Source organism: Heloderma suspectum, chromosome 7 (assembly GCF_057233095.1).
Source record: "Heloderma suspectum isolate Gila_16-S chromosome 7, 16-S_ref, whole genome shotgun sequence".
Lineage (NCBI taxonomy): Eukaryota > Metazoa > Chordata > Lepidosauria > Squamata > Helodermatidae > Heloderma > Heloderma suspectum.
The window spans coordinates 23,657,968-23,679,257 of record NC_139464.1 but is presented as its reverse complement, the minus strand read 5'-3'; the positions used below and the strand labels follow the sequence as shown (position 1 = coordinate 23,679,257).

General features: G+C 41.8%; 1 protein-coding gene across 1 annotated transcript in view; it reads left to right on the top strand.

Moving 5' to 3' along the window:
• CACNA1C (calcium voltage-gated channel subunit alpha1 C) overlaps window positions 1-21,290 on the top strand; it is a 674,475-nt gene that overhangs the window by 571,664 nt on the left and 81,521 nt on the right. The window contains 1 exon segment of the mRNA XM_084811876.1: window positions 20,852-20,935. Coding sequence (XP_084668002.1) covers window positions 20,852-20,935 — 84 coding nt within the window.

Genomic DNA, 21,290 nt, shown 5'->3' with positions numbered 1-21,290 from the left:
AGGAGCCAAACATTCTGCAGTTCTTCCTCAACAGGTTGTGACTTGCTAAGATCATGGTGTCCTTCTGGACCAGTTGACCAGGGTAGGAGTTGATGGCATTGCATTCTGCTGGTTCCACTCTTACTTGGTGAGCCATTCCGAGAAGACAGTGCTGAGGAGCAATTGTTCTGCATCCTGTCATCTATGCTATGGAGTTCCACAAGGCTCTGTTTTCTCCCCCATGCTTTTTTACATCTACATGAAAGTGCTGTGTGAGGTCATCCAGGGATCTGGCATGAGGTGTCATCAATATGTTGACTCTTATCAATACTCCTGTCTTTACTTCTTTTAATAATTTAAAAATACTTCTCAGGATCAGGTTAAGCGGTAGAACAGGTGTCCAGGGTTGATTGTGGGCTGGATGAGGGCTAATAAACTGAAACTCAGTCCAAATGGAGATGCTGTGGCTAGGTGGGTTCAACCTGTTCTGGGTGGGATTGTACTCCCCCTTAAAATCAGATCCACAGTTTGGAAATACTGTTAGATCTAGCCATTATTCTGGATACCCTTGTTGTGTCAGTGGCATGAAGGTTTTCACTAGCTTAGGATAGTACACCAACTGTAGGCCCTCCTGTCTACCCCCTGCCCCCCAAAGTAGCTTGGACAATGCCCTGGTAGCATCCAGACTTAGCTGCTGCAATATGTTGTACACAAGGCTGCATTTGAAGACAGCTCAGAAATTTCAGTTGGTGGAAAATGCAGCTGTTAGGCTGGTGAGTCGCATAGGTTATATACAGAACACATATTGCCAGTTTTGGAATAGCTTCAATGATTTCCTGTGTGTTTGTGGGCACAATTTAGTGGGCTGGTGCTAACTTATAATGGGCTGGTGCTAACTGCTCTATGTGGTTTGGGACCAGGATATCACAAGGACCACCTGTTCCCATATGAACCTGTTTGGGATTTAATATCACATGGAGAATTTCTTCTTTGGATGCTCCCACCTGCTTTAGCCAAATGGATAGTTACCAGAGGTCAGGCCTTTTGAGAGGTAACACTCTATCTTTAGATTGCCGTCCATATGCCCAGTGCCCACATTTATGAGTGCCAGGTACAAATGGTTTTATTTGTCCAGGCCTTTTAACTCAGTTTCTTCTTGTTTTATCAGCTTCTACTTTTTGAGTTTAATGTTTATCAGCTGGTATTTTAGTTTTTAGTTAGGTTTTAATGCTCAGGTGTTATTTTATCTTGTTTGCATATTGGATTTTTATTTTAGTTTGATGTTTTGATCTTTAGTCTATGACTTGTAAGCTGCCTTGAAATAACTGTCTGATGAGGTAGAGTACAAATATATTAAATAAGTGAAATACAATTAAACAAGTGGGAATGATATGGCACTTGCATCAACTACTGTGGAAACCATCCACATGTTTTAGTGGCTCTCTAATTTCTGAGTGAGAAAAACTGCATGAATTGGAGAGAGAAGAGAAAGAACATAAAGCTATCCAAACAAATGTGAATGTTGCTCTGAAAGGATGGGGTTGCGTTCTTCTTGGATAAGCAAAGAGAAGCATCATGTTTTTGAAGAACATTTGTGCTTTTGGGACAAACTTCACAGTTGAGAGCTTATTTCCTTTTCCTGCTGAAGATTAGGTTGAATACTATGGAGTGTATTTCACTCTCTGTGGCATCAAGTTCATCAATACACAGAGTAGTCAAATTTCAGTGGCTGTTCTTTTTTTCAAATTAACCCATCAGTGAAGTAGGAGCTGATAAATAGTGTGCAAATAGATGCTGCTCCAGGCAGCTTGCCCTTCAGGGTTCTTTTTTTCCTTTTTTTCTATTCTGCAGTGCTAATTTCCATATATGCTGTTATGGCTAAATTCTGTTGTAACTTTAATAGAACATGCATTATCTCTGCTTGATATCCGTTACTACTGATGCTCAGTAGTACTCCACAGGATTCGTGTATTTGATTCTCTCAGGATAGTGAGTCAGGATGTGCTGAGATTTAAATTATAGTATATGTGTGAACATATATGTGTTGGAGGAAAATTCTGACTGCCTTGGACTGCAAGAAGATCAAACCAGTCCATACTCCAGGAAATAAAGCCAGACTGCTTACTTGAGAGAATGATATTAAAGGCAAAACTGAAGTACTTTGGCCACCTAATGAGAAGACAGGATACCCTGGAGAAGATGCTGATGCTAGGGAAAGTGGAAGGCAAAAGGAAGAGGGGCCGACCAAGGGCAAGATGGATGGATGATATTCTGGAGGTGACAGACTCGACCTTGGGGGAGCTGGGGGTGGCGACGGCCAACAGGAAGCTCTGGCGTGGGCTGGTCCATGAAGTCACGAAGAGTCAGAAGCGACTGAATGAATAAACAACAACATATGTGTGATTTAGCTAGGAGCTAATAATTTCTCTCTGCTATACCACTCTACAGTAAAACCTTCTTCAGTAAAAGATCAGAGATTAACCACACACTAAGTAGCCAGGGGCAGTTGTAGAGAGCATGACATGCTGAGCATGTGGATGTAGTGCTCTGATAGCAAGCGATTCAGCTAGTACAGATTGCCAACAAGGTTTCAATGAGCATCTTTGCCTATCAATGTGGAACTTTTTGCTCTTCTAACTGCTCTTTAAAATACTGGATGCAAGCTTGTAAACTACACAGGACACTTCTTCATACACAGATGTTCAGATAAAAATTGAAATACTACACTGTCTGACTAATGGTTACCTAGATGAACTATAGTTTTCAAAAACCTTGGGGTTTGTTACCAGTTTTTCACCTCCTCCCTTTGACATCTGACCTAAGAGTCAAATCAGAATATTTTTTTAGATGTTGAAGATGTGGGAGTCAATTCCACATCAATATACATTGGAAAATGTAATTTAATAAGTGTAGCACAACTGTCACCTGTAGAAAGACTTTACAAAATCCAAAGATTACCTGTAGGGATCATGGATCTGTCCATAGATGAGATATCTTTGAAAGCATTCACAATACCTTTTTCCATATATGATAAACACACAGAGGAAGCAACTGAAGTGGTTAGCACACATCGGTGTTATCCAATGTTGTATTTCATATAATAGAGTATATGCAGTTATGAAGTAATAGCTTCAGTTCTTATAAGGCTCTTTTCAGACAGTCATCCACACATACTTCTTTGTTCACTTTTGGACCCAGTGTGCTTCTGATACCATGTAGTAAACAGACCGAATTCATATCGTGGCATGATATGATTACATCCCTTTTATAGACATAACAGTCTGTATCTGTGGTAGTGAGGAGGACTCTGACCAAGTCCATATATAGTGCCTTGCATAAGTATTCACCCCACTTTGACTTTTCCACATTTGGTTGTTACAACCTGAAATTAAAATGGAGTTAATTGGCACATTTGATCTATACAACGTATTTAAAACTTTGAAGGTGCAAAATATTTTTATTGTGGCACAAAAGGTAATTAAACAAACAAACAAAAAACGGGCATTTGTTGGTTGCATAAGTATTCACCTCCCTGAGTCAATGCTTGGTAGAAGCACCTTCGGCATCAGTTACAGCTGTGAGTCTTTTGGGGTAAGTCTCTTTGTGCATCTGGATTCTGCAATTTTTGTTCGGTCTTCTTGGCAAAAATTGCTCAAGCTGTGTCAGGTTGGATGGTGACCAATGGTGAATTTTTAAGTCTTGCCACTTCTCAATCGGATTGAAGTCCGAGATTCTCAATCGGATTGAAGTCTGGGCTTTGACTGGGCCATTCTAAGACATTCAGGTTCTTGTTTTTAAACCATTCCAATGTAACTTTGGCTGTGTGTTTAGGGTCATTGTCCTGCTGGAAGGTGAACCTTGCCCCAGTCCCAGGTCCCTTGCAGACTGAAACAGGTTTTCCTCTAGAGCCCTGTAGAGCCCTGTATAGAGCCCTGTATTTGGCTCTATCCATCTTGCCCTCAGTCCTGACCAATTTCCCAGCCCCTGCCGATGAAAAGCATCTCTACAACATGATGCTGCCACCACCATGCTTCACTGTGTGGATGGTGTTCTCAGGGCGATGAGCACTGTTGGCTTTGCACCACACATAGCATTTTGCAGTAAGGCCAAAAAGTTAAATTTTGGTTTCATCAGACCAGAGAATCCTTTTCCACATCTTTGCTGTGTCTCCCACATGCCTTTTGGGAAAATCCAAACAGGATTTGATATGGGTTTTTTCAGCAATGGCTTTCTTCTTGCCGCTCTTCCATAAAGCCCAGCTTTGTGGAGCATCCGGGTGATAGTTGTCCCATGGACGGTTTCTCCCATCTCAGCTGTGGATCTCTCCAGCTCTTTCAGAGTTACCATTGGCCTCTTAGTTGCTTCTCTGACTAATGACCTCCTTTACCCAGTCACTGAATTTTGGTGGACAGCCTTCTCTAGGCAGAGTCATGGTTATGCCATATTCTTTCCATTTTGTTTTGTAATAATAGATTTAACGGTGCTCCAGAGGATGTTTACAGTTGGGGATTTTTTTTTATAACCCAACCCTGCTTGGTGCTTCTCCAGAACTTTATCCCAGATTTATTTTGATATCTCCTTGGTCTTCATGATGCTGTTTGTTTAGATATGCCCTCCAACAAACTCTGGGGCCTTCCACAAAAGGGTGTATTTAATCTGAGATCATGTGACACTTGACTCCATTCAATAGGTAGACTCCATTCAACTAATTATGTGACTTCTGAAGGCAGTTGGTTGCACCAGAGCTTATTTAGGGCTATCACAGCAAAGAGGGGGATACTTATGCAATCAAGACTTTTAAGTTTTTTAATTTGTAAATAGTTTTGTAAATTATGTAGATTTCCCCCCATTTCAACATTATGGACTATTTTGTATAGATCAGTGACAAGAAATCCAAATTAAATACATTTTAATTCCAGGTTGTAACACAACAAAATGTGGAAAAGTCAAAGGGGTGTGTGAATACTTATGCAAGGCATTGTGTTGTTGTTCAGTCGTTCAGTCGTGTCCGACTCTTTGTGACCCCATGGACCATAGCACGCCAGGCCTTCCTGTCCTGCGCTCTCTCCTGGAGTGTGCTCAAGTCCATATTCATTGCGCAAGGCATTGTAGCTTTGCATAAAGCTGTCTTGCAAACATGAAGCTTCAATGGCTTGCAATCCAGGTGCATGGCTGGAGTCAGTGGCGGCTCATGCCCACTGAGGCTGGTGGGGTGCAGCCAAAGGGCCACCAGAGGTGGAGCAATCTTTTGAATTCCCAACAGCCAGCAACCCATACCACAGAAAGGGGAAACTGAGGCACACGAACTTTAAGATCATGAGTGTAAAGCATGAGGAGAATTCACACAGCCACACAAAAGCACTCCTTTGAACCCACATTCTGCTGTTCCAGGAACAACTCCCATTGTACAGAGAATCAAGTGCAAAACACTATATTGTTGTTCAGTCGTGTCCGACTCTTCGTGACCCCATGGACCATAGCACGCCAGGCCTTCCTGTCCTGCGCACTCTCCCGGAGTGTGCTCAGGTTCATATTCATTGCATCGGTGATGCTATCTAGCCATCTCATCCTCTGCCGTCCCCTTCTCCTTTTGCCTTCAGTCTTTCCCAGCATCAGGGTCTTTTCCAGAGAGTTTTCTCTTCGCATTAGGTGGCCAAAATATTTCAGCTTCAGCTTCAGTATCTGTCCTTCCAATGAGCACTCAGGGTTGATTTCCTTTAGGATGGACTGATTTGACCTCCTTGCAGTCCAGGGGACTCGTAAGAGTCTTCTCCAGCACCACAATTCGAAAGCATCAATTCTTCGGCGCTCAACCTTCCTTATAGTCCAGCTCTCACAGCCATACATTGCTACTGGGAAAACCATAACTTTGATTAGACGGACCTTTGTTGGCAAGGTGATGTCTCTGCTTCTTACTATGCTGTCTAGGTTTGCCATAGCTTTCCTCCCAAGGAGCAAGCGTCTTTTAATTTCATGGCTACAGTCACCGTCTGCAGTGATCTTGGAGCCCAAGAAAGTAAAATCTGTCACTGCTTCCATTTCTTCCCCTTCTATATGCCAGGAAGTGATAGGGCCAGATGCCATGATCTTCGTTTTTTTAATGTTGAGTTTCAAACCAGCTTTTGCACTCTCCTCTTTCACCCTCAACAAGAGGCTCTTTAGATCCTCTTCACTTTCTGCCATTAGGGTGGTATCATCTGCATATCGGAGGTTGTTGATAATTCTCCCGGCAATCTTAATTCCGACCTCTGATTCATCCAACCCGGCATTTCTCATGATGTACTCTGCATATAAGTTAAATAAGCAGGGTGACAATATGTAGCCTTGTCGTACTCCTTTCCCAATTTTGAACCACTCGGTTGTTCCATGTCCGGTTCTTACTGTTGCTTCTTGACCCTCGTACAGGTTTCTCAGGAGACAGGTAAGGTGGTCTGGTACTCCCATCACTTTAAGAATTTGCCACAGTTTGTTGTGATCCACACAATCAAAGGCTTTAGTCAAAGTCAATGAAGCAGAAATAGACGTTTTTCTGGAATTCTCTTGCTTTCTCCATGATGCAGCGAACGTTGGCGATTTGATCTCTAGTTCCTCTGCCTCTTCGAAACCCAGCTTGTACTTCCGGTAGTTCTCGGTTCGCATACTGCTGAAGCCTAGCTTGTAGGATTTTGAGCATCACCTTGCTGGCATGTGAAATGAGCGCAATTGTGCAGTAGTTTGAACACTCTTTGGCGTTGCCCTTCTTTGGAATTGGAATGTAAACTGACCTTTTCCAGTCTTGCGGCCATTGCTGAGTGTTCCAAATTTGTTGGCATATTGAATGCAGCACTTTAACAGCATCATCTTTTAGGATTTTAAATAGCTCAGCTGGAATACTGTCATCTCCGCTAGCTTTGTTGTTACTAATGCTTCCTAAGGCCCACTTGACTTCACTCTCGAGGATGTCCGGCTCAAGTTCAGTGACCGCACTATCATGGCTATCAAGGACATTACTATCATGGCTATCAAGGACATTAAGATCTTTCCTGTATAGTTCTTCTGTGTATTCTTGCCACTTCTTCTTAATCTCATCTGCTTCTGTGAGGTCCCTGCCTTCTTTGTCCTTTATCATGCCCGTCTTTGCACAAAACGTTCCCTTGAGATCTCCAATTTTCTTGAAGAGATCTCTAGTCTTTCCCATTCTGTTGTTTTCCTCAATTTCCTTGCATTGTTCATTTAAGAAGGCCTTCTTGTCTCTCCTTGCTATTCTCTGGAACTCTGCATTCAGTTGGATATATCTTCCCCTTTCTCCCTTGCTTTTTGCTTCCCTTCTTTCCTCAGCTACTTGTAAAGCCTCATCAGACAGCCACTTGGCTTTCTTGCATTTCTTTTTCTTTGGGATGGATTTCGTTGCTGCCTCCTGAACAATGTTACGGACCTCCGTCCATAGTTCCTCAGGCACTCTGTCTATCAGGTCTAATCCCTGAAATCTATTCCTCACCTCCACTGTATATTCATAAGGGATATGATTTAGGTCATACCTGAATGGTTTAGTGGTTTTCCCTACGTTCTTCAATTTCAGCCGAAATTTTGCAAGAAGCAGCTCATGATCTGAGCCACAGTCAGCTCCAGGTCTTGTTTTTACTGACTGTATGGAGCTTCTCCATCTTTGGCTGCAAAGGACATAATCAGTCTGATTTCGATATTGACCATCTGGTGATGTCCATGTGTAGAGTCGCCTCTTGTGCTGTTGGAAAAGAGTGTTTGCTATGATCAGCGTGTTCTCTTGGCAAAACTCTATTAGCTTTTGTCCTGCTTCATTTTGTACACCAAGGCCATGCCTGCCTGTTATCCCGGTGATTTCTTGACTTCCTACTTTAGCATTCCAGTCCCCTATGATGAAGAGGACATCTTTTTTTGGTGTTAGTTCTAGGAGGTGTTGGAGGTCTTCATAGAACCGATCAACCTCAGCTTCTTCGGCATCAGTGGTTGGGGCATAGACTTGAATTACTGTAATGTTGAATGGTTTGCCTTGGATTCGTACTGAGATCATTCTATCATTTTTAAGATTGTACCCCAGTACTGCTTTTCCCACCCTTTTGTTGACTACGAGTGCTACTCCATTTCTTCTAAGGGATTCTTGCCCACAATAGTAGATATGATGGTCACCTGAATTAAATTCGCCCATTCCTGTCCATTTTAGTTCGCTGATTCCCAAGATGTCGATGTTCAATCTTGCCATCTCATGTTTGACCACCTCCAGCTTACCTTGATTCATTGATCTAACATTCCAGGTTCCTAAACAATATTGTTCTTTACAGCATCGGATTTTCTTTTCACCACCAGACACATCCACAGCTGAGTTCCTTTCGGCTTTGGCCCAACCGCTTCACTCTTTCTGGCACTACTTGGAAATACCCTCTGCTCTTCCCCAGTAGTATATTGGACACCTTCCGACCTGAGGGGCTCATCTTCCGGCGTCATCTCTTTTAGCCTTGTGATACGTTCCATGGGGTTTTCTTGGCAAGAATACTGGAGTGGGTTGCCATTTCCTTCTCCAGTGGACCACATTTTGTCAGAACTCTCCGCCATGACCTGTCCGTCTTGGGTGGCCCTGCACGGCATAGCTTATGGCTTCACTGAGTTACGCAAGCCCCTTCGCCACAACAAGGCAGTGATCCATGAAGGGGAAAACACTATATACTATAATATTAATAATGATAATGATAATTTCCTCAGAGCCACAACAAATAAAAGCAGTCACTGGAACCTAGCAACAACCCATATCAAAAGGGGACAAAGAGAGTATGCCTGCAAAGCTAAGCATGCGGGTGTACGATAATAATAATGTTGTTTATTCGTTGTCGCTTCCGACTGTTCGTGACTTCATGGACCAGCCCACGCCAGAGCTTCCTGTCGGCAATAATAATAATGATAATAATAAAGACATTCTCAGTGCCACAACATAAAAAAGCAGTCTTTGAGATTCAGCAGCAACCCACTGCAGAAGTGGACAGTGAGAAATCATCATCATATTCTGAGCCACACAGAAATGCATCCAAAATTTATCACTTTCCATAAACATCCCCACAAGCACCTCTGCATACCTAATTGTGTAACTGTGAGAAGCAGTGATGCAGGGCAGAATTTTTCCAAATTTACAGTGCTTAATTTTTTTGCAGGAAATTTTCCATTTCATAAGTTCATTAGTAAACATTAATGGATGCCAACTGCAAATACAATATTAGGCAAGCTTGGCAGTTTCAAAGTTGGAGATTAATGGTTGTCAACATACCATGCACAATTCTTTTGACTGCTAAAATTTATTAGTGTGTCAACAGTTTTCAGTACCTTTGTTTTTTCTTAAATATAAAGGAAAATACATGAATGTTTTACAAGTATTTTGATAAATATTTCAACATCAAATCACATTTAAATCACATTAAGTGTGCTTACATTTTTCTCAGATATTTCAGGTCAAATATGTTAGTATATTGGAACCAAAAATTAACATGGGGTACTTTTTAAAAATTTTGTTGTTTACTAAAATACAAGTAAAATAAACATACTAAATTAAATAACTCTCGAGGGCAGCCATCCCATACCTGGTGACCTCCAGATGTGTTGAACTTCAACTTCCATCAGCCCCAGCTAGCATGGCCAACAGTCAGGAAAGCTGGTAGTTGTAGCCCAAAATATCAGGAAAGCACCAGGTTGGGGAAAGCTGCTTTTGGGCATCAGAATATATTCTGATGCAAACGGAAAATTTTCCAATGCAAATTTGTATAGGATTTTTTTCCAAAACATTTTCCAATTCAAACTTTTCCAGAAATCCCACATCACTGATGAGAAGTACCACAGTGCAATGATCCATTTTATACATGTCTCATGAGTAAGAACAGCTGGATTACTCAAGAGTAAGCATTGGCAGCAAATTCTGAGCATCCAAAATCCATTCCCTGAACAACAGCAAAGGGCTCCCAGGGCCCCTTTATGCCCCAGTCCCCCACACACACACACACACATTAACAGTTAAAAACATCCCAGTGTATCTGTTGGCTGTTGCTTTCCCCCCTCTTGTCTGGTCTCTCTGGATTTGTGGCACAAAGTCATTTATATCTGGTCGGCTCACAGCTTATGTAGTAGGGCCCAACATGCCCAAGTATGCTAAACACACTGTTTGGGAGTTCCACCACCATACCTAGTGCCTGACTTGTTGTTGTCCCTGTGCTGCTACTGTGCAACGTCTGCGCCAGCACTTGAGGAGGAGAAGAGAGTGAGCATGCCTAGAACTCTGCTTCTTTGCACAGGTGAAAATTCAGCCATTACCCAAGTGGACTCCTCCACCCTATATGGAAAACTCAGCAAGCCAGGGACTGTGTGTGTGGAGTGGTGTGTGCACGGCCGCCACACTAATAACCGTATAAAAAGATTGCTGCTGTGTTTTTGCAGCTGGAGCTTGGAGTTCCCGTGAGGGAGCAACAAGCAGGATTGTTTCTTATGTGCTCTAATGGACCAGCTGTCATGGGCTAGAGTAAACATCAGGCTACATATGCAAGGTCTGCAGCTTTTAGAGGGTCTCTGTTACAGTGCAGTTATGTGGAAATTCTTGACTGATCTTGCAACAGATGTCTTAGAATTGCCTGAAGTTCAAAAATAGTGGCTGTTTCCATATGATAAGTGCCTAGTGGGAAAATTTTCAGTTATGAAGATATGTAAAGTGGTGAGGTGGAGTACATTGTCCAGTAGTTAAAGCCTTGCTTTAGCAGAGTTGGGTGTAAAGCCTATATCTTCCATTAATTCCTTGTGTGACTTTGACTAACTCAGAACATTTCTGTTTTAAGTTCCCACCAGAATAGTGACATACATCATCAAAAAATCTGTAAAGTATTGTGCCAGTTAGTGTAAAACTTGCATTTCATGGTCACACATAACTTCTAGTGTGCAAACACAGTGACCTAGTAATGCATGGCCTCCTCCCCTGCAAGCTCTACACTAAGATGAGTTCACCTGGGAAGGGAAAGGGAGAAGGCTATGCCTTATCAGACCATTGTGCAGCCCGGCTGGACACAGCCTTTCTCCTTGAACATGTATGAATGTATGAAGCTGCCTTTTGCTGAGTCAGATCACTGATTCATGTTGCCCAAGAGTGTTTATTCTGCTGGTGGTGGTTCTCCAGGGTTCAGACAGATGTCTTTCTGATCACCTTGTATCTGACCCTTTAATTGGAGATTCCAGGGACTGAACCCTTCCTGGGCAAGGTGCTTGAGCGGGTGGTTGTAGGACAGCTCCAGGCACTCTTGAATGAAACGGATTATCTAGATCCATTTCAATCGGGCTTCAGGCCTGGTTTTGGAACGGAAACTGCCTTGGTCGCCCTGTGGGATGACCTCTGCCGGGAGAGGGACAGGGGGAGTGCGACCCTGTTGATTCTCCTGGACCTCTCAGCGGCTTTCGATACCATCGACCATGGTATCCTTCTGGATAGGTTGTCTGGGTTGGGAGTTGGAGGCACTGCACTACAGTGGTTCCGCTCCTACTTGGATGGCCGATTCCAGAAGGTGGTGCTGGGGGATTATTGCTCTGTGCCATGGCAATTGTGCCATGGGGTTCCACAGGGCTCTATTTTATCCCCCATGCTGTTTAACATCTACATGAAACTGCTGGGGGAGGTTATCCGGAGGTGTGGGCTGAGGTGCCATCAATATGCGGATGACACCCAGCTCTACCTCTCTTTCTCATCAAAACCAGGTGAGGCAGTGGCTGTCAGTGCCTGGGCACGGTAATGGACTGGATGAGGGCTAATAAACTGAAACTCAATCCAGACAAGACGGAGGTACTGTTAGTGGGTGGTTCGTCTGCCCGGCTAGGTGATATTCAACCTGTTCTGGAGGGGGTTGCACTCCCCCTAAAGGATCAGGTTCGTAGTTTGGGGGTGCTCTTGGATCCAGAACTGTCAGTTGAGGCACAGGTGAACTCAGTGGCACGGAGCACTTTTTATCAGCTTAGGCTGGTATACCAACTACGCCCTTATCTGGACAGAGATAGCCTAGCTACAGTGATCCATGCTCTGATAACTTCTCGTCTGGATTACTGCAATGCATTATACGTGGGGCTGCCTTTGAAAACGGTCCGGAAACTTCAGCTGGTCCAAAATAGGGCAGCAAGATTGTTAACAGGGACTGGCCTGCGAGCTCATATTACGCCAGTACTTTTCCAGCTGCACTGACTGCCAGTCCATTTCCGGGCCCATTTCAAAGTGCTGGTGTTAACATTCAAAGCCCTTAACGGCTTGGGGCCAGGTTACCTGAAGGATCGCCTCCTCCCATATGTGCCTGCCCGGACCTTAAGATCATCATCAGCGGCCCTTCTCCGTGAGCCCCTGCCAAAGGAAGTGAGGCGGGTGGCTACTAGGAGGAGGGCTTTTTCTGTTGTGGCACCCCGGCTCTGGAATGAGCTCCCTAGTGAGGTTCGCCTGGCGCCTACATTGTACTCCTTTCGGCGCCAGGTGAAGACCTTTTTATTTTCCCAGGCATTTTAGCTTTCTAAATTTTTATCTTTGCTGTTTTAAATCTGTATTTTAAACTCCTGTACTGCTGCTAGGTTTTATTGTGGTTGTATTGTTATATTGTGGTTTTAATGTTCTATATATTTTAAATTGCTTTATTGTGTGTTGTTTGGTTTTAATTTTTGTGAACCGCCCAGAGAGCTTCGGCTATTGGGCGGTATAGAAATGAAATAAATAAAATAAAATAAATAAAATAAAATAACCTGACTTGACAGCAGTATGTATGAAAAATGTCTAGGAGTTTCAGTAGATCACAAGCAAAACATGAAGCAGCAGTATGATGCAGCAACTAAAAAGGCTAATAAAATCAACCGAAGTATAGTGTTCAGATCACAAGAAGTAATGGTAGCACTCCATTCATTAGTCAAAAGCTCATCTGGAGTACTGTGTTCCATTTAGATCATCACAGTTTAAGAAGGATATTGACAAACTGGGGCATATCCAGAAGATGGTGACAAAGATGGTGAGGGGCTTGGAGACTAAGTTGTATGACGACAGGTGGAAGGAGTTGAATACGTTCAGCCTGGAAAAGAGATGATTTCAAGGTGATAAGATAGCCACCTTCAAATATTTGAAGGGCAGTCACATAGATGATGGAGCAAATTTGGACCTAAATTAACAAGTTCAAATTACAAGAAAGGGATTTAGACTAAATGTTAGGAAGAACGTCCTGATGGTATAAGGTGTTTGACAATAAATGGAAAGCTTGTCTTGGAAGGTGGAAGATTCTCCTTTGTTAGAGGTTTTTAAGTGAGGCTGGATGGCAAGCTATCAGATGCTGTACTAGTGGATTTCGGGCATCCGTGGGGTTTGGACTAGATTACCTTTGAGGTCCGTTGCAACTCTTTTGATTCTATGAACCTGGGCACTGTTTGCATGCAAGGCATGTGCTCTACTGCTGAGCTATAGCCCCTCTTTCCTCTATTTGTGCTAGATGGAGAGCAGGGTTACATGGAAAGAAATTACATGTCATGCCTTCGTCCTCTGCTGCCTTCTTGGAGGTGGACTGGTAGCATCTCCAAAATAAGCTGAGGGAACAGGAGGAGTAATGCACAAACTTCAAATTTGACAGGACCAGCTAATAAATTAGTCATGGTTACCAAGAACTTAACTAACATTAGGAGCAGAATGTTTATCCAAGAATGAGCAAAACTGTGTGTGTGTGTGTGTGTGTGTGTGTGTACTTAACAGTTTCTAAAAATTATTCATTTGTTTGTGATATTTTATAGCACCTTTCCACAAAAGTCACAAGGCAGTATACAACAGTAAAATAAAACAACAATAATAGCATAAAAACATAAAATCAAGTATTAACCCATATTAAAATATTAAAACAACATTAAAACCACTAATAGCATTTTAAATGACCAAATTGAAAAGACGCATCTTAACTTCTTTTCGAAAAGCTGAGAGAGTGGGGACCAATCTTAACTGTGAAGGAAGAGCATTGTACAATTTGGGAGTGATACAGGAGAAAGCTATTTCACACATACCTGACAAACTAGCTTCTGTTGGTATTCTCAAAATGATTTTTTCCTGCAAATCTTAATAACTGGACAGGTTCATAGTGAGACAGGCAGTTCCTTGGATAGCCGGGCCCCCAGCCATTTAGAGCAGCCTTCCCCAATCTGGTACCTCCAGATATTTTGGACTATAATTCCCAGCATTCCTGACCATTCGCCATGCTGGCTGAGGCTGATGGGAGATGAGGTCCAAAGCATCTGGACTGCACCAGGTTGGGGAAGGCTGATTTAAGGCTTTAAAGGTTAAAACCAACACCTGGAATTGAGCCCAGAAAACAATTGGCAACCAGTGCAGATCTTTCAATATCAGGGTAATATGATCATGATTAGGGATGGATGTATTTGTCATGTTTGACTCTGCTCAGTTTATCATTATTCCAGCCCTAAGTTTGTTATATCCTGTTTCCACATGAGTTCGCAATTTTTTTTCTAAAAATCCACATGAACATTTGTATGGATTTTCAGGCGCATTTCTTGTAATATATGCAGTTTTGTACACACCTTGCCCAAATATATGCATTTTTCCCAAGCAGTTTCCCCTAATATGTGTTTTGTGTGCTCTTTTCCTTAATATTTATATATTTTGTGTGTACTTCCCCTAATATACATGTCTTTGCACACTTTCGCATAAGCACATTTTGATGCACATTTTTTTATTTGTGAACTAAATCACAAAATTTGGAAAAGTATGAATATTGCCACAACTGTGTTCTGGTTAATGTGTACATTTGGGAAGTGTGAATTTCATTAAGTTCATTAAGGTGGAAACTGTGGTGAGCTTTATACGCATCTTCAAGATGCATTTGTTTGTTTAGTCAGACTTTCCCTGACTTATGATTTCACTGCTCTGGTTTGCTGTTTTTGTAATGCATTTAATGTATTTATTATTATTTTTACAATGGTTTTTATAATGTATTTTATGTATTTTTTACATAAACCACTTGGAGATCTTATGATATCAAGTGGTATATAAGCAGAATGAATGAACTGCGAACCTGATGAATTTCTCGTCCATCCCAAATCTTGATACCGTGCAGCATTAGCAGCCTAGCAGCTAGACTTTACACCAACTGAAGCTTCCACTCACTCTTTATAGGTGAAGAGCGTATGTAAAGCACATTGTAAGTCGAAATGTGATGTGAGCAAGGCATGGAAAACTGTTGCCAAATTAAAGGAATTGGGGTTCAAGCCTGCGTAGAAGTAATTCCCTCTCTTCGGGATTGGCATTAGCAGACATATTGGTTGATATGGTTGCTGAATTGCTAGTAGAAGCTGCTGTTTTCATATGCACTCCACGTCATATGTATGTGCTTTCATTATGATCGCTTCATGTATTCTAGGACTGAGGATTGGTACTGAAATATTATTTGATTAAGCTCTATATAACTAAGCCAGCAATGAAAACAGGTTCCAGGGCTAAACCTTAATGAAGCCTGGTAGATGCATTTATATGCTTGCATGACTTTAGGCAGAGGAGAAGAGAGCATCTTGTGTGTCAGACAGGTGTGGAGCCTCAAAATATAGCTAGGCATAAAGGTCTATATTTCCCTTTAATCCAGCATTACTTACATGAACTCTTATGGCTAATAAAATTGTTACTAACTAATGAGGTGGCCCTGAAACTCCAGTCCTAGCCTAGTTTGAATTAATGTTCCTCATCCTTGTACATTCCACTGGATTTCTGTGCAGAGGGCAGACTAGTTAGTGCTTGAATATACTGATTACTTTCTCTTACAGATCCTTAATACAATTCCCAAAGGACTCTCTGTTTAGACCTTAAAATAGGCTCCAGCGGGTGATACCCCCTGCTATTAACAAGGCTTGCTTGACATCACACTTTGAGCTCAGTTTCACAGGATGAAAAAGCAGTGGTCTCCAGATAATACAGTGGCACCATTACTGTAGAAAAAACCTCGGGCTTCTTGCTAGCTGATCTCAGTAGGCAAGCAAACCAAGAGTGGATTGGCAGGTGCATGCTGAACAGTTAGTTGCCTGCTTTCCTTGCACAAATGAGATTCCACACCAGCCATCTACTGCATATTTATGATCAGCATTTTCATTAAATAACTGATCATGGGGTGATTTATTCTGTTTTCACTGGGAAAAAATAACTACTATACTGTAATGGTGGGGCAAAGCTGTACTTCATGAGAAAACTATTCAGCCTCCTGTCCTCCTTTGTTAAAAAGATTTCAGGGTATTGTGTGCCTTAAAGAAATTCCCACCAGAAAGTTGTGAATAATCTCTTGGGGGCTTCAGGAGAATGATAATATAACCATACCTCTGACATGAAAACAAAAGGGCTCCCATTGGTGGGAGATTTGCTGTTACACACTAAATATTCAGTTGCAAAAATAAACAGTGCCATCAATTAGTTCTCAGTTAGTCCCTCTAACTCATTCTCCTGGGATAAAAAGAACCCTCAAGAATTTTTCTGGTGGGAAAATGCGTCCTCCTTAGATTGAAAACTCCTTCCTCACTTAGCTTTTCCCTTCATGAGCCACTCGTGCAACAACAAATATGGCTTAAAAGAGCTTTGTGTGGGCCTAGCAAACAATTTCCAGACAGGAGTCTCTCTCCTTTTTAATATGTGTTGGTGACTATTGATAGCAGTTCACCTTTTATAAACCAAAGCAAAGACATTCTGCAAGGAAGATTAGCTTTTTGAGGAAGGATTTCTATACAGGTGAGTCAAATACTTTGTAGGGTATTTCTGAAACCACAGGGCTACATTGTTTATTTGACCTTTATTGACTACAGAAACAATATTATTTCAAGCCCTTCTTTTATCTTACAGATGGATCAATGTCAGGGTTAGGGAATGTTTTTGAAATCATGACTTTATATTAAGCCTTACTTGAAATGTCAGAGGGAGAGTTGGGTAAAATGGCAAAACTGTTAGCTCCCTATTTACAATCAAAACAAGGTAAATGGGCAAATTGCAAATTCTTCCAGTTTGTTAATGGTTAACAATATATTCCAGAGATGACAGGATATGCAGTGGTAGTGAACCACTGAAGATGAAAGATGAGAAAGTCAACAAACACAGGACCATTTGGTAACTCCTGTGTAAACATAGAGTAACTCCATCAATGTTCAGGAAGCAATCTGAACCATTTTGGAAAATGCAGCTCCTGCAGTGTAAACCATATTCTGCCCTGAGTTTCAAGCACACCTCAAGTGAGCACCCACATTCACAGTTGTAACCATATAATTCCTGTCTCCTCCTAGGGTGCACTCCTTCTCCTATAGCAATCAGTGGCAAAATTCCTATCCTTTTAAATAGAGCAGAATCTCAGCTCTAGTGAGTTCAGTGTTTTATCTAAGGCTAGAATTTGGTGCATTGTCTTCAGTGTACACTTGAGGCCAAAATTTGGTCCCAGTGTTTACCCTGCTAATTGCTGGCTTTGGTTGGTTTTCCTAATTGGCCATGAGAAAGAAATCCAGCAAATGTATTTGAGTCACCACATCTGCTCTAGTATAAATTTGATACAATCTGATTGGAGGCATATCCTGTGGTGTGTGTCTTAAAACAAAACAAAATATCTCTTCCTGTCCATTATCAAGGATTCAGAAGATTAAACAGGCATGGTATTGTTGAGGAGAGATTTCCAAAGCAACCACTGGGCATGGTCTCCTCACCTTCTAATATCATACCTGAGCCCATTTTTAAAATCCTACTTTCTGATCTATTTGCACTTCCTTTATCTAAGTACAGACAGTTATTTATGTGGAGCAACAGGAACAACCTCTCCCTTACCACCACTGTGTTGTAGCCCTGATCCAGCATCATTAGTCTGATAAACATACATGCATAATGGAGGAGGAGAAGTGCCTTGCTGTGTGTCTGGAGGGGAGATTAATCACATCCCCTCTTTTCCTTAAAGGCAGATGCTTCACCTAGTCCCTTACAAATCAATGAACTGGATTTCAACCAGTTCCTGGTCTAGTGAATTTTACTCCTAGAGGAAACTTTGCAGATTATTTTCACTATTTATTAGGCTATGCTCCTACTCCTACCTGTGGCTATGCTCCTACTCATACACCCACACCCACACACACACACACACACACACACTTCAGTGGTTAAAAATGTCTGACCTTTTGGAAGATGGAATGGCACATTACTCATCACAGCCAATATTCAATGATTGTCTGTGACAGTCACACCAAAATGTATGCATTGACTCCTGCAGTAGTGCCAGTCATGCTTCTGGAAGCTCGTTTTGAATTTTACAGGGTACATCTTGAAGTGCTACAAAATGTAACAGAACTGGTTTGACAAGAGTCCATGGCAGGGCACAAGATGAGTTTGTATACTACAAGCAATTACCACTCTACAGTACCTCACTCAAGTTATAAAAAAATGAGTTTGTACACAGCCTGAGTGCCAAACTAGATGTGACATTTTTCATGTGGTTTACATTGCATGACTGATTTTTTTTTTAAATAAAAAAGTTGGTGCAGGGGAGGGGGAGCCAAGTTGGGACCAGGGCATGGGGGAGCTTTAACCCTTTGCGCCTGTCATGGTCCCAGTTGGAATTGCCCCCATGCTTAGTATTCACAATGGGAGAAAAGCTCCCATTGGGATGATTCCAACTGGGACCATGACAGGACAATGGGTAAGAGCCCCCACCCCACCCAATGCCCTTGTCCCAATCTGGTTTCCCTGCCTGTCCCCCATGCTAGCTATTTTTAAAAAAATCAGCCACAGAATGGCAAGCTATGTGACAAACTTCACATCTAATTTGGCCCTAAGAAATCTTTCATAGATGCCAAAAAGATGGAAATGGAAGGCAACATGGTTTAGCTCCTAGTAATGAGAACAAGTTACCCTGACATCACTGAAAAAGGAAAGTCCTATGAATTTTTTTTCCAGTTTCTAGTTTACTCTGTTGAACCTCCAAGCTGTCATCTGTTCAGAGGTCATGAACATATTTGTCCTAGTCTGTGTAAGCGTCCAATGTATGTACTATGTTATTACTCAAAATATCTGTGACTTTTAATCTACATTTTTTCTCCTTCCCTGTGGTGTTAAATCTCTAATTCCAACTTTATTCCAGGTCTACCTGGTTCCTAGAGATGCTGGAGACCACCGTGGCACTAATTTTAATGTTTTACTCCAAAACTTATAGGCCGGGTATTGACTGATAACCCCCAGTATTGATTTCCTGGACTCGCTTCCTTTCCCATTGTATTAGGCTTCCTATGGCATAACAAATTGAAAATTTGCCATCCATGTTTTATGTGTTCAATTTTCAAACAAGCATGTGTTCCATGGTGTACATGGAAATTTCTCTTGTGTACTTTTGAAATATATTTAACTTCCTTCTAACTCCACCCTCTCCCCCCCCCCTCACCCCAACAAGGCAGTTTAATAGTAACTCAATATTTGGAGTATAAATCAGGCAGAAAGATGGTGAGTTCTGAGAGCTTTAGGTGGATTGCACTGCAGAGTTCAGAAGGGAATTCTTTGTCAGTGTTTATCCCAGTTGTGGTTTATAACCACTTTCCTCTAAGATTCCTAAACCTGGTTTGTCTATTGCCAGTGCTGGAATCTTGTTGTTCCCTTACCCTGCCTTTTTCTTCCTATAAAGTTTCCTGGGAACTCAGGCTCACATTTTACTCATGACCTACTCTTGCCTGCACTAAGAATAGCATCCACTGTGCCACTTGAGTTCAGTCTCTTTGAAAACAGGCCACAGCTGGAGAAACAGGGAAATCAGACTAGCACAAACTGATAAACAACCAGAGATTGTTATTTCTTAGAATTACAGAAAAGTGCGTGGAACGTTTTAGAAAAGGGATGTGAAGGAAGGAATTGCCTTGAAAACCATCTGCAATCAGTTCCCAGATTTGTTTTTATTTTAAAAACAGAGGCAAACCAAATCTCAGGACTCATAAGGAGTACAATCTTTAGTTTACAGCCTACCTTAAATTAATCTATTTTTAATTTGCCACAAAGAGAGTGGGAAGCACTCTCTACAGTAATGGATCAGTTAAAATACACATTCATTATGTAACATAATAGTATCTAGTTGAACGACAACAGTCCTGAAAATCTGTTCAGGGGAAAAATATGAGCTTGATAGGACTTTTGAACATTTATCAACTTTTGGCAAAGATATTCTTTTTGCATCGTTATCCAGGTTCTTAATCTGGTCAATCATGCCCCATCTCCAGCACATTCTAGTGTCAACTGATTTCTGCCAATTATTAACATAATATAATATATTCTGTATTTTAATTGGATCTGAGTACAGTGCACATTAGCTGTCAGGTGACCCTAGCCTCCATTGCTAAGTCCCCAGGCTCAAAATAGCAAATGCTACAGTTCGGACTCTGCATCCCATAACGGATCCTTCTAGAACTGTAGACTGTAGAACTGTAGTACCTGTCAGAATACTCTGTTTCCTATTAGTGCTGCTCACCCAACGAGGTCCTGAGTTGCCCACATATCGATCTAGAATTCACTGACGCTGGTCACCCTCACAGAAAAGAAAGATACAACAGAACTAGAGAAAAGTGCTCCTTCATACCATTAAGAATCCAAGTACCATTCCATCCTATAACTTACACTCACACAGGTAGTCCTTACATAAACATCTAATCCCATTGGTTTCAATGGGATTGTGTGTTTGAATAATGCCAGCTTGTGTGCCGGTGTGGCAAAACATAGTCCCAGCTGCTCTTCTAAAGCCACTGGAGGGTACCAGGGCAGTAATTCTAATGCCAGTTTTGAACTGTTTTTGTCTGTCTAACATTCCTTTTTAATCCCCATCCTGCCTGCCCCTTCCTTATGTAGGGTTACTTTAGTGATCCTTGGAATGTTTTTGACTTCCTCATCGTAATTGGCAGCATTATAGACGTCATTCTCAGTGAAACTAATGTGAGTATTACTCTACCCTCCCTAGGATGCCACCAAATCCTCCTTCTCTTCTTCTTCCTCCTGTTTCCTTCTTTTTTTTTCTTCCTGGTTTATGTTTTCTTCCCTCTAGTCATGCTTTTATTGAACTTGCCGTCGTCCTTCTCCCAGGGGGAAAAAAAGGAGGGGGGTTGAATGCCTCCTTCTTTTTCACTTGTCACAGCTGTGACTGGTGAAAGCACATAGAGCTTGGGGTACGTGTGCTTTTTTCCCTCCAAAAATATAAAATAAAAAAACAGACATGTGTGAGCATAACATTCTAACTAACCAGGCTTTTGTCGATACCCTCCAACATGTTACAGAGGTATGAGCAACCAGT